An 11,345-nucleotide genomic window follows, 5' to 3' on the forward strand; every position below is an offset into this window, starting at 1 on the left:
CTGCATCGACCAATAATATTAAATATCAGAGCATACTCAGTGCAGCGCTTCCCGGGAAGGCACAATGCGTTTATTCTTCCTGGTACAAATGTCAGGGTTTCGGTCCAGGGTCATGAGCAAAGGTTTAGGCCTGAGCAGACACAACTCTGACCAGAGGGCGTGGTACAGGGTGGCGTCGTGTCCCTACCAGCCTCGTGCTCCGCGCCTAATGGTCCCCGTCTCCGAGAAGACTGAGCTCTGGTCTCGCTTCGGCCACATCTCGCCAGTAAGGGAGCAGCAGCGGCAGGGAAGACACTCTCTTCTCTATCAGAGGCCAGAGGTGGGAGAAGAGGAACTCGTTTCCCTTTGGTGATAAGTGCAGTCCATCTGACAAGTAGGGTGAGAAGTCCTGTGAGGGGAGAGGGGCCGTTACAGGTGTGCGCTAGTTTCTCCGTGGACTGCAGTGGCACCGCCAGGCTCCGCGCACAGGCTCAAGGGACCACAGGCCCTTTGCAGATGATAGGCAATTACAGATCGAGCTCCCACAGCCTCACACCATGAAGACCTGAGCCATCCTCCCGGCCCCCAGCTCAGAGAGGCTGACTGACGAGCACGGGGTGAGAAGGCCCAGGGGCACTTTTGCCTCTCAGTCTAAGTGTTAGGTTGACAGGCAAGTTATTGGGAGGAAAGAACTAGAACAGCGATGCTGGAACACCGGGGTCAGTCCCCCACGCCCTGCTCTCGGCAGCACTGACCATTAGACGCAGTCTCCACTGGGCCGAGCCTTCCTGAGCCTTCGTTTTCTAGTCTCTGCTGTTCCAGATCAGGTGGCCTCTCTGGACGACCGTCTCAGTTCTAGGCTCTCAGCATTCCATCTAAAGGACTGTAAGAGCACCTTCTCCAGCAGCACTGCTTTCCTAACCAGAAGCTGCTGCTGCTCGGGGCCGGTCTCCCGGGAATCAAGTGTCCGCTCTGTGAACACCAGGAGCAGGACTGCTGGGTCCCATGTAAGTACGTTTCACTGTACGGAAACTGTCGTCTGGAGTGGCTGTACCATTCTGCCCGGGGACCAGGTTTTTACCTTGTATATTGATAAATGGGCTTTCTGGACTTAAAAACAAAACTATTAGAACTCCGTATCTCAAAATACAAATTGTAGCTGATAGCACAGTCTACTTAAATACGTCTTGTGCCTGGTGATGTGTTCTAACTCCTCCGTGCCATGTAGAGAAGGACGTGGCCTGGCCGTTCTTAAATGGGAGCCGTTTCCTGCTCGCTGGTTTCCCTCTGTGCTCACCCTGACCGTGACCGGGGCTCCTGCTGACCGCACGCTGTCCCAGAGTCTCAACTGTCTTCCCTGTTGTGGCCACCGTACTCAAGTCACCAGACAGCCCCTCAGAGTGTGGACGGCCTTGTTAGTATGCCGGGCCGGCCAAGGCCACCCTGAGCCTAGGCTAAGATACCTTAGCAGGTGCCAGGACATGGTACTCTGTGCCCTTCTGTGGCCCAAAATATGGTGTTAGTACTGGCACGAGGCCTGTGTCTAAGAAGTGTGATACGTGTCACTGAGCAGCGAGTGTGCTGCCGAGGCGAGGACGTGAGGCTGCTGCTGCGAGAGGGAGTTCAGAAGCTCGGGGCAGTTCCTATGTGAGGCCGGAGACCAGCCAGGGTGCTGGGCAGGGGGCAGAACTGCTGAGGCTGTGGCGCTAAGGGAGAGCTCAGGCACTGGTGCTGTGAAGCTATCAGTCTAGGCAGCGCGCGGCTCTCAGACAACAGCTGTGGGTGCAGAGGTGAACGCTACCCTGTGGGAAGGAGATGGATTCACCAGCCGGGGCCGGCTGCCTGTATGGGCTTGGCTGTGAAGAGCTGTTTTGTCTGATGACTTATGGCCACTGGCTCCTACAATCCAGACTCCTCCTTATACACCCGTAACTTCCCATGGCTTCTCCGTCTAAGACCCGGTGTTCAAGAAGGTCCAGCCCCAGGCAGGGGGCTCGGACCCCACAGTGAGGGCGTGAGTGGGTTCGAGCAGGAGCCGACTCTGGCGTAGTCGGGAAGAAATTAGAAGGACATACGGGCTCAGAGCAACTCAGAGCTCTGGCTGGGCTCTGGCTGAATCTGACACCTACTCAGAGCCACGCACAGCTGAGTCACGCCTGTGTGGTCCTACTCGCCCCAAAAGGACCGAGCAAGCCACCTACCTGACCGTCCTTCTGCATCAGGGTCCACAGGTCGAGCACGTCAGTCCCACAGTCTCGGGCCACCTGTAAGCAGGCGCTGGCGTATTCACCAACCACCACGTTCAGGCGATTTAACTTGCAACCTTTGGAGAAAAGGTGACAGCTGATAAACTCCAGCACTGGTCCTGGGCAGGTTCTGGCCTGGATGGTTTCTCAGTTCAATAAACAGGCGCAGACTTGGGGGCCAGACTTGGACCAGCCTGGGGGCCGAGAATAAGACAAGGACGGGCCCCGCAGGCGACTCCCAGCGGAGGAGGAGGAGCCCCGTGGCCCTAGGGCCTGACGGGAGCAGAGGCCCCGCGGAGGGAAGGGCAGGGCGGCCAGGCTGGAGGCTGGTCGGCGGCACGCTGTGAGGAGTGCTGTGCTGAGACCCGAATTTGTACCTGTCCTAAGAAGCTACTGCAAAACAGTGGGGAAGTCTTTGTAGACTTTCAAGCAGAGAAGGCAAGAGTTGGGAGGGACCTCAACTGTCTTACCTGCTGGAAGTCAGGAAAACACCCCAACGTGACCCCAATGTGACCCCGTGTCCAAGACATAGAGACTCTTGGCCTCAGCACCACACCACGGCAGAACCGCGGTCTGTTCTGGGATGCGCTCAGCCGTCGGCACAGAGCTCATGGTTGCGGACGCCTTGGGAGTTGGGAAATGACAAGGCAGCAAATGCCAGGCCAGCGGCCCAACACGGCACAAGTGAGACTCCAACTCCTACGCCAGAGGTTCTCGGGTGTGGCCACGCGAGCTGTGCTCCTGTCGCCTGACTGCACACACACCATGCGGATGTGCAGGGCCCCGAGAGCCGTGCCGCAGGCGGGAGCCCCACCCCTCTAGGTCTCCAGGCCCACCCAGGTGTGGTCACCTTGCGCCAGGCACTCCTTCTCCCACGCGGCCTCGCAGAGCGGGGGCGGCGTGATGAGCACGATCCGGCCCTCGGGGACGTCCACGGACCTCAGGTACTGCACCATGCTCCTCAGGTTCGCCACGTATTCCTCCAGGGGGATGTGCTGCTTGGGGTTCTCATCTGTTCAGAGCAGAGTGAGTGACAGCTGAGGTCAGTGCCCGTTCACAAACGCCCACACTCGAGGTCACTGGGGAGTCGTTGGGCACCACGGCCGGAGACGGCAGGGCTCCAGCACACAGTGCAAAAGGCGGTTCCCGGGCTCTGCTGCGCCTCGGAAGTGCCCTTCCTCCATGCGCCCTGTGGCTAAGAGGCTGTGTGGGGGAAGGCTGCCCTCCCCTCTCCTGGCCTTGTCCCTGACCAGCCAGTGCCCTTGCACAAATGCTCCACCTTCTGAACCCGTGTCCTCACTGGTGAAAAGAGGACAACAGGGTCTACCTCACAGGGTGCCTGTGAGAATCAAACCCGCCAGTGTGTACAGCACTCAGACAAGGCTCCTGCGTGAAGGACCAGCCATCCCTATGCAGCTGCAAAGGATTATTTCTAGACCTAAATAGACACTTCTCCAAAGAGGACATACAGAGGCCAAGAGACATATGAAAACATGGTCAAAGTCACTAACCATCCGAGAGATGCAAATCAAAACGACAATGCGGTACCATCTGGTACCTGTCAGAATGGCTACCATCAACAAATCAACAAACGACAAGTGCTGGCGAGGATGCAGAGAGAAGGGAACCCTCGTGCTCTGCTGGTGGGAATGCAGACTGGTGCAGCCACTATGGAAGACAGTATGGCGTTTCCTCAAAAAACTAAAAATGGAACTTCCATTTGACCCAGTGATCCCACTTCTAGGAATATATCCCAAGAAACCAGAAACACCAATCAGAAAGGATATATGCACCCCTATGTTCACAGCAGCACAATTTATCATAGCTAAGATCTGGAAACAGCCTAAGTGCCCATCAGCAGATGAGTGGATTAAAAACTGGTACATCTACACAATGGAATACTACGCTGTGGTAAAAAAGAAAGAATTCTTACCATTTGCAACAACATGGATGGAGCATTATGCTAAGTGAAATAAGCCAGTCAGAGAAAGATAACTATCACATGATCTCACTCATCTATACTAATAAAAGAATAATATGCTAATTAGACCAGACATCTTCCAGACGTCCTTCCGGACAAAGCCATGGTGGCAAGGACTGAGGCAGAGACGGTTAGGGGTGATCAGGCCAGCAGGGGAGAGCAGTTAGGGGCGACCAAGCCGGCAGGGGGGCAGTTAGGGGGCGATCATGCCAGCAGACAGAGGCAGTTAGGGGAGATCAGGCAGGCTGGCAGGCAGGTGAGCAGTTAGGAGCCAGCAGTCCTGGATCGTGAGAGGGATGTCCGACTGCCAGAAACCGGCAGTCAGACATCCCCTGAGGGGTCCCGGATTGGAGAGGATGCAGGTCGGGCTGCAGGACCCCCCCTTCCCGTGCACGAATTTCATGCACTGGGCCTCTAGTGTGGAATATAATGTACAACATAAACTTATGAATAAAAATAGAACCAGAGTCATAGAAGCATGGAACAGACTGTCCAACCTATGAAGGAAGGTGGGGGAGGGAGATGAGGGGGTAAGAGATCAACCAAAGGACTTGTATGCATGCATATGAGCACAACCATTGGACACAGACAGTAGGGGGGTGAGGGCATGTGCTAGAAGGTGGGGACGGCCAGGGAGAGGTCAATGGGGGGAAAAGGAGACATGTAATACTTTAAACAATAAAGAATTAAAAAAAAAAAACAAAATAAAATAAACCCACAAAATTCTTTGTAACTTGCATTTTTTGGATAACTTAAGTTTTCATACATTTCAAACATGTATTGGCTATTAAATTCCTCCTTTGTGAATTATCTATTCCTGCATTGCCCATTTCTCTATTGGAGTTAATGCTTTTCTTGACTTATTCATTAAGGACATTAACTTTTATCTGCCTATTTTTGCAAATGTTTTCCTTACTGTGTCATTTTATTCTTTTTAAATAGTTTGATAAACTATTTTATTTCACAAACTTATTTTCTTCCTTTGCAATTTCCTTCATTGTTTTTATGCTTAATGTTTATTCCTGCCCTAAGTTTGATAAACTTCACCATTTTTTAAAAATTCTGGTTTTGGCCATGACCGGTTTAGCTCAGTGGATAGAGCGTCGGCCTGCGGACTGAAGGATCCCAGGTTCGATTCCGGTCAAGGGCATGTATCTTGGTTGCGGGCACATCCCCAGTGGAGGGTGTGCAGGAGGCAGCTGATCAATGTTTCTCTAGCTCTCTATCCCTCTCTCTTCCTCTCAGTAAAAAAAAATCAATAAAATATATTTTAAAAAATTTCTGGTTTTGGAGTTTTGTTTTTCTTCTGGTGTAGATGTTAAGTGAAGACAGAACTTCACTTTTCCCAATAGTTGGCCTGCGGTCCCTACTGCCACCTGTAACTTATGTACCCTTCCTCCCAGGCCGCTGAAGCCGCCCCCTGGCAGCCCTCCTCCCCCATCTGCAGCCTCACCCAGAGGCCCCCATAAGGGTCTGTGAGCAGCAGGCCAGGCCACTGCTGGGGGAGGAGTGGGCCCTGGAAAAACCTCTGGGGGTGACACCCAGCTTCCCCAAGTCCAGGCCTACATCCCTCCTCCTGCCACACGGGGTTCTCCTCGCCCGGAGCCATCACTCAGGTTCCAGGCTGCGCCAGCGTCTGGGCGGCCCTGAGCTCCTCTTTCCGTCACTAAGACGCAGGTGCCCACCTGAGGCCCCTGCTGCCAGCGACGGCAACTAAGAGAAAAGAACCAGGCGCTGAGTCCAGCAGCACGAGGCTAGACGACACGGGTCTGAAAACAGGTCGGGGAGAAAGTCGCCGACACTGACGGCAGAAGAAACACCTACGTACGCAGGAAACTCGTTACACTTTGGACAAAACGTCCCCTCAGGAGGTCAGGAACCAGAGCACACATGTACGTTTGCTGTAACATGAAATATGAACTGGGAAAGTACCAAAACGCCTTTACCTTTTAACGCGCTGTCATTGGCACCAAAGAAAATTGTAATGGCGACCGGGCTGTCCAAAACGCTCCCTTTCCTGAGGAGCCTGGGGAGGATGATTTTGGCCCATCTGGTGTTATAGCCTGAAAATCCACGGTTCAGAACATCACATTTTCTGAAATGAAAAATGAAAAAAACGTTAAAGATGAATTTCAGACAAGGCTGTTTCAGTCCCATAACCAACCGGCTGCGAGGGCGGGTGAGCGAGCGCTCCAGGCTGGCGGGGCCTGCTCGGCCTGCCCTCGGTCCTCTCTGACGTGAGCAACAGCACACGTGAGCAACAGCAAGAGCGCTGGCCTTCGTCGTGCCATCGCAGAGGCTGTGAGTGGTCACACCTCAGTGCCAGTGATGGGTAACTGCCTCGAGGGGCTGCGTCAGTCTGCAGGCCGCTGGTTTCATGCACGGCACAGGGCGCTGGCCTTCGTCGTGCCATCGCAGAGGCTGTGAGTGGTCACCCCTCAGTGCGCGGGGCTGCGTCAGTCTGCAGGCCGCTGGTTTCATGCACGGCACAGGGCGCTGGCCTTCGTCGTGCCATCGCAGAGGCTGTGAGTGGTCACCCCTCAGTGCGCGGGGCTGCGTCAGTCTGCAGACCGCTGGTTTCATGCACGGCACAGGGCGCTTCTAAACGGAGCTGACAGCAGACAGGTATTAACCTGAGCAAGCGGCACAGGCGGAAAGTCTCTAAGAAGCTGGTCTCTTCTTGTGATGACTCTCAGTTCCGAAAAATAACAAGCGTCTAATTAAGTGGTCTTCTAACACTCACACCTGTAAACTATCAATTGAGATTTTAGTGCTAAAATTAACTATTTACAAAACATGTGGTGAAACATTTAAACAGTGGTTCCCAACCTGGGCTGCACATTAGAATCACCAGGAATCTTTTTAAAATCCTGATTTCTGGGCATCATCCTCTGGAAATTGTTTCTTTGTTACTAATGTTGTGGCCCCACCATAACAAAGAAACAGAATTTCCGGAGGGTGAGGCCCAGAAATCAGGATTTTGAAAAGATTCCCAGGTGATCCTAATGTGCAGCCAAGGAGAACCACTGCATTTACAGTTCCTGGAGCTTCTCAGGCCATTTGAATAATTAGTTTCTCAACATCTTCTATTTGTTCAGAAAAGGTTAACGGAGCAGGTCCAGGGCTGCCGGCTCAGCGGGGGAAACGCACCTGCTCTGCTCCAGGCGGCCCTGGCTCCGCGAGCTCAGGTGAGCTGCCTCCGCCCAGCCCCCGAGCAAGCGCCCGTTACCTCCCCGGCTCCCGCTCCGGCATCAGCCCTGCAGCCCCGCCCTGCCCGTCTCCGCTGTGTGGCCTCGTTGCTTATAGTGTTCTCAGCTGGACATGGGTGGGAGCATAAACCCCTCCGTGCTGTGGGGGGATTGCAGGCTGGCGGCTTCAGCAGGAGGCAGCTGTTTCACCCCGCCCCAGATTTCACAGGAGAAAACAGAGGGATGAAAGGGTATCTTCATGTTTTTAGATTAAGTCCACTTAAATAAAGCAAGCATTTAGGACTAGAAAACGCAGGGTCAATTTTTCATTTTCTAGTTTAGGGGATAAATATAGAGGAGAGAGTGAAGACTTTGTAAAACATTTCACATTCAGAAATAAAATATATTTTCTTGGTGTGTTATATTGATGAAGAAGATTATCAAGTATCAAGTAATATAAGCATATTTCTTCTAAAGGAGGAAAAGGCAATATTCCTGCTGATCAGTTTACTGATACCCCAAACACAGATACTTGTGTCTACTGTTTTTATTTTATTTTTAAAATATATTTTTATTGATTTCAGAGAGGAAGAGAGAGGTAGAAACATCGATGAGAGGGAATCATTGATTGGCTGCCTCCTGCACGTTGGACCCAGCCCGCAACCCAGGCATGTGCCCTTGACTGGAATCGAACCCGGGACCCTTCTGTCCGCAGGCCGACGCTCTATCCACTGAGCCACACCGGCTCGGGTTGTGTCTACTGTTTTTACTCTGGAAAATATTTCTAAATATTTATTTTAACCTCTTTTGAAAATTTTTGTACTTTTCCTTAACCAATTTTTAAATATATATATATTTTTTTTTTAGAAAGAGGAAGGGAGAGGGATAGATAGAAACATTGATGGGAGAGAAACATCATCCAGAGGCTGCCTCCTGCACGCCCCCTACTGGGGGTCAAGCCCTGAACCCCGGCCTGTGCCCTGACCGGAAGCGGGTTCCACCCGCTGAACCACACCAGCCGGGCTGCTTTCACCTCTCGAATTGGGACAGTTTCCCTGTTCATGAATTCCTCGGCATACACCTCAAATACCACCATCATCACTATTTCTGATATAAAGAGAATTTTGGAGGAAAAAACCCTCTATCGAAAGTTTGTGTTAAGAATCCACTCTGCGTTCTCCCAACTGAGCTCACTAATCACTGACTCCCGCCCACCAGGTGCCCGGAAGAACCTGTCGCCTCTACGTGGGGAGCAGCTGTGCTCTTTCGGACCCTAACCCTTCATGTGTTTTTCACAACAGGGTCTGCGGTCACATGGTGGCAACTTCTTTCCCTGAACCCCGAGGACCCGCCTCCCAGGCCAGGCCAGCGAGGATGGAGGGTGGACAGGGCACCGTCCCTCTCTCTTCTGAGATGCACCCGTGCCCGCCATCAGCCCCAGGCGCCGGCCCCGGCAGCTCCGCGGTCAGAGTGCAGCCCAGTCACCCAGGCTGTGGGTTCCTCCCAGGTCAGGGCGCAAACCAGAACCAGCCACTGGCCTTGTAAGTAAGTGGAACAAACCGATGCTTCTCTCTAAAATCAACCCATAAACTAAACATGAAAACTGCTCACCTGACCAGCTTGTCAGCCAGGGACGCGCCCCATCCACCCTGTTGGAAAGAAAACTGGAGAAAGAGCAGCCCATTAGTCCTGGTCCCGTCCGAGGCCATGGTGGCCGCCGGGCACCCCGCGCCGGGCTGGCCCTCGCCCCGCTCTGCTCCGGGTCAGGGAGGGACCCCCGCAGCCCGCCCGGCAGCGCCCTGCCCCCTCAGCGGGACGGGCCAGCCCTACGCTTCGCTGAAACCTGCTACCAGTCACTCATCTAGAAAAGCTGCTTAGGAACTTGGTACAGTCGGTACATGCACCTGTGTGCTGAGTTAGGCAGTGAAGCCTCGCTGCCCTCCCTTCCCCCCGTTGCAAGAAGCCAGGGCGACTCCTTACGGAACGCAGGGTGAACGTCGGGGAGGCATCCCCACGGGCCCGGAAGCCCTCCTGCCCCGATGCCCCAGCGGCCCCCGCCCGGCACAGACGCAGAACACCGCAGGGAGGCCTGTCTGCGAGCGGCAAGGGAACTCGTAACGCGCGCTCCGCCCTGAAGCGTGAGCTGAAGTGATGGCGGGTGAGAACAGATGAGCTTTGCTCTCGGAGGCAAGTCATTCGGGCTCAGCCTGTTCCGCCCGCGGACGCAGAGAGGCGGCTCCGCGTTCCCCGCCCCACACGGGCTGCGCCGGGCCTCGCGGACACCGGGCGCCGACGGGGCGGGAGCGCGCCAGCTCGTGCGGTGGAAGAACCGCCGCCGCCAGGAAGATACCGAGACGACGCGCCTCGCTCCCCCAAACCCCCGGACAGAGCAGGGAGCGGGCCCTCGGCTCCGGCACCTGCGACCTGAGGAGCCAGCGCGCCGGCTGCGGGCCACGCCGCGTCCCCAGGGCCAGGACCTGGACGCGGGGGCTGAGGAGGCCACGCCCGCGGCTCTCCGAGGGGACGTCGCCGAGACACCGCCCTCTGAGGGCCGGGCCGGGGCCTGCAGGCGGGCCGGGCCGGGCGGCGGTACCTGGGTGATGGAGTCTCCGAAGAGCAACACCCGAGGCCAGAGCAGAGAGCTCCCGCAGCCCAAGCCCTCGCACAGCGACATGCCTGGCAGCGGACAGCGCCCGCAGGGCGGATATCCGGGCGGGGCGAGCGGGGGGCGGGGCTAGGGGCGGAGCAGGGCGGATATCCGGGCGGGGCGCGGAGGGATGGGCGGAGCAGGGCGGATATCCGGGCGGGGCGCGGAGGGATGGGCGGAGCTAGGGCGGATATCCGGAGGGGGCGGGGCGCGCGGCGGGGGCGGGGCGCGCTGTCGTTAGTTCTGCCTGAGAGGTTCAGTGCGGCCGCCGCTGCCCTCGGGGAGCCCCCTGCCCGCCCTCTGACCGGGCCCCCATTAGCTCCCCAACTGGAAGCCAGCTCCGACAGCAGAGGGGGTGGCGCCGCCGTCCGACGCCGGTTGGAATGTTGCAGCAAACGGCGATGAGCGAGACGGCCGGCGGCCGGAGGGACTCCCGGGAGCCCGCCCGCCGCGCTCCTAGCGTCGTTTCTGTAAATGGTGGCCCGTCTGTGCGTTGAAGGGCCCTAGGAGCTACCAGGGGTGGGCAAACTTTTTGACTCGAGGGCCACAACGGGTTCTTAAACTGGACCGGAGGGCCGGAACAAAAGCATGGATGGAGTGTTTGTGTGAACTAATATAAATTCACAGTAAACATCACTACATAAAAGGGTACGGTCTTTTTTTTTTTTTTTTTAGTTTTATTCATTTCAAATGGGCCACATCCGGCCCGCGGGCCGTAGTTTGCCCACGGCTGTCTGCTAACCTCAGAGGAGGGGACTCCGGCCTTCAGGCATTTTGGCTCCCGCAGGTGTGCTCACTCGGACCCACCTGGACCGACTGGAACCAGACCGCCGACCCGCGGGCGAGGGCTTTGGGAGCAGCCGCGCTGCCTCGCACCCGGCCCCGCCCCGGCCCCGCCCTGCCTCCCGCCCCCTGCTGCTCTGAGAGGCTGGGATGGTCTCTGGTCTTGAAGAAACTGGGTTTTCCTTCCGTCAGCTCCTGTCCCGACTGGTTCCGGGCTGCGGGGCCACCGGCGGCGTCACCAAGGACTCACTGGCACAGCCCGTTTCCCGGAGGTGCTGACCTGCTGGGAAGCCGCTCCTCCAGCCCTGGCGGGCTCAGTGGTTAGCGCCCAGGGACTCAAGGATCCTGGGTTTGATGCTGGTCAAGAGCCCACTCTCGGCTGCAGCCGTGACCCCGTGACGTCGGGAGGCAGCTCATCATGTGTCTCACCCATGTCTGTCCCCCCCCCCCACACACACACACTCACACACACACTCACACACACACACACACACACACACACTCAGAATCAACACATCCCG

The 11,345-nt window shown here is 56.0% G+C and overlaps 1 protein-coding gene across 4 annotated transcripts; it reads right to left on the minus strand.

Annotated features, from left to right (window-relative positions):
* Positions 1–48: 48 nt before the first annotated feature.
* Positions 49–10,114, minus strand: IAH1 (isoamyl acetate hydrolyzing esterase 1 (putative)). 4 transcript variants are annotated; one of them, XM_036335391.1, is made up of 6 exons: positions 9,988–10,114; positions 9,006–9,058; positions 6,153–6,301; positions 3,076–3,237; positions 2,181–2,302; positions 49–388 (listed from the first exon to the last, which is right to left on the minus strand). In XM_036335391.1, exons 1-6 carry the CDS (start codon positions 10,066–10,068, stop codon positions 206–208), a joined length of 750 nt encoding a protein of 249 aa, XP_036191284.1. In that variant the 5' UTR covers positions 10,069–10,114; the 3' UTR covers positions 49–205. The 4 variants fall into 4 exon arrangements, with proteins under 4 accessions (XP_036191284.1, XP_036191281.1, XP_036191285.1 ...); XM_036335388.1 differs by lacking the exon at positions 9,988–10,114 and adding an exon at positions 9,375–9,924; XM_036335390.1 differs by lacking the exons at positions 49–388; positions 9,988–10,114 and adding exons at positions 410–862; positions 9,375–9,924.
* Positions 10,115–11,345: the final 1,231 nt, after the last annotated feature.

This window comes from Myotis myotis, unplaced genomic scaffold, assembly GCF_014108235.1.
Source record: "Myotis myotis isolate mMyoMyo1 unplaced genomic scaffold, mMyoMyo1.p scaffold_m19_p_14, whole genome shotgun sequence".
NCBI classification, from domain to species: Eukaryota; Metazoa; Chordata; class Mammalia; order Chiroptera; family Vespertilionidae; genus Myotis; species Myotis myotis.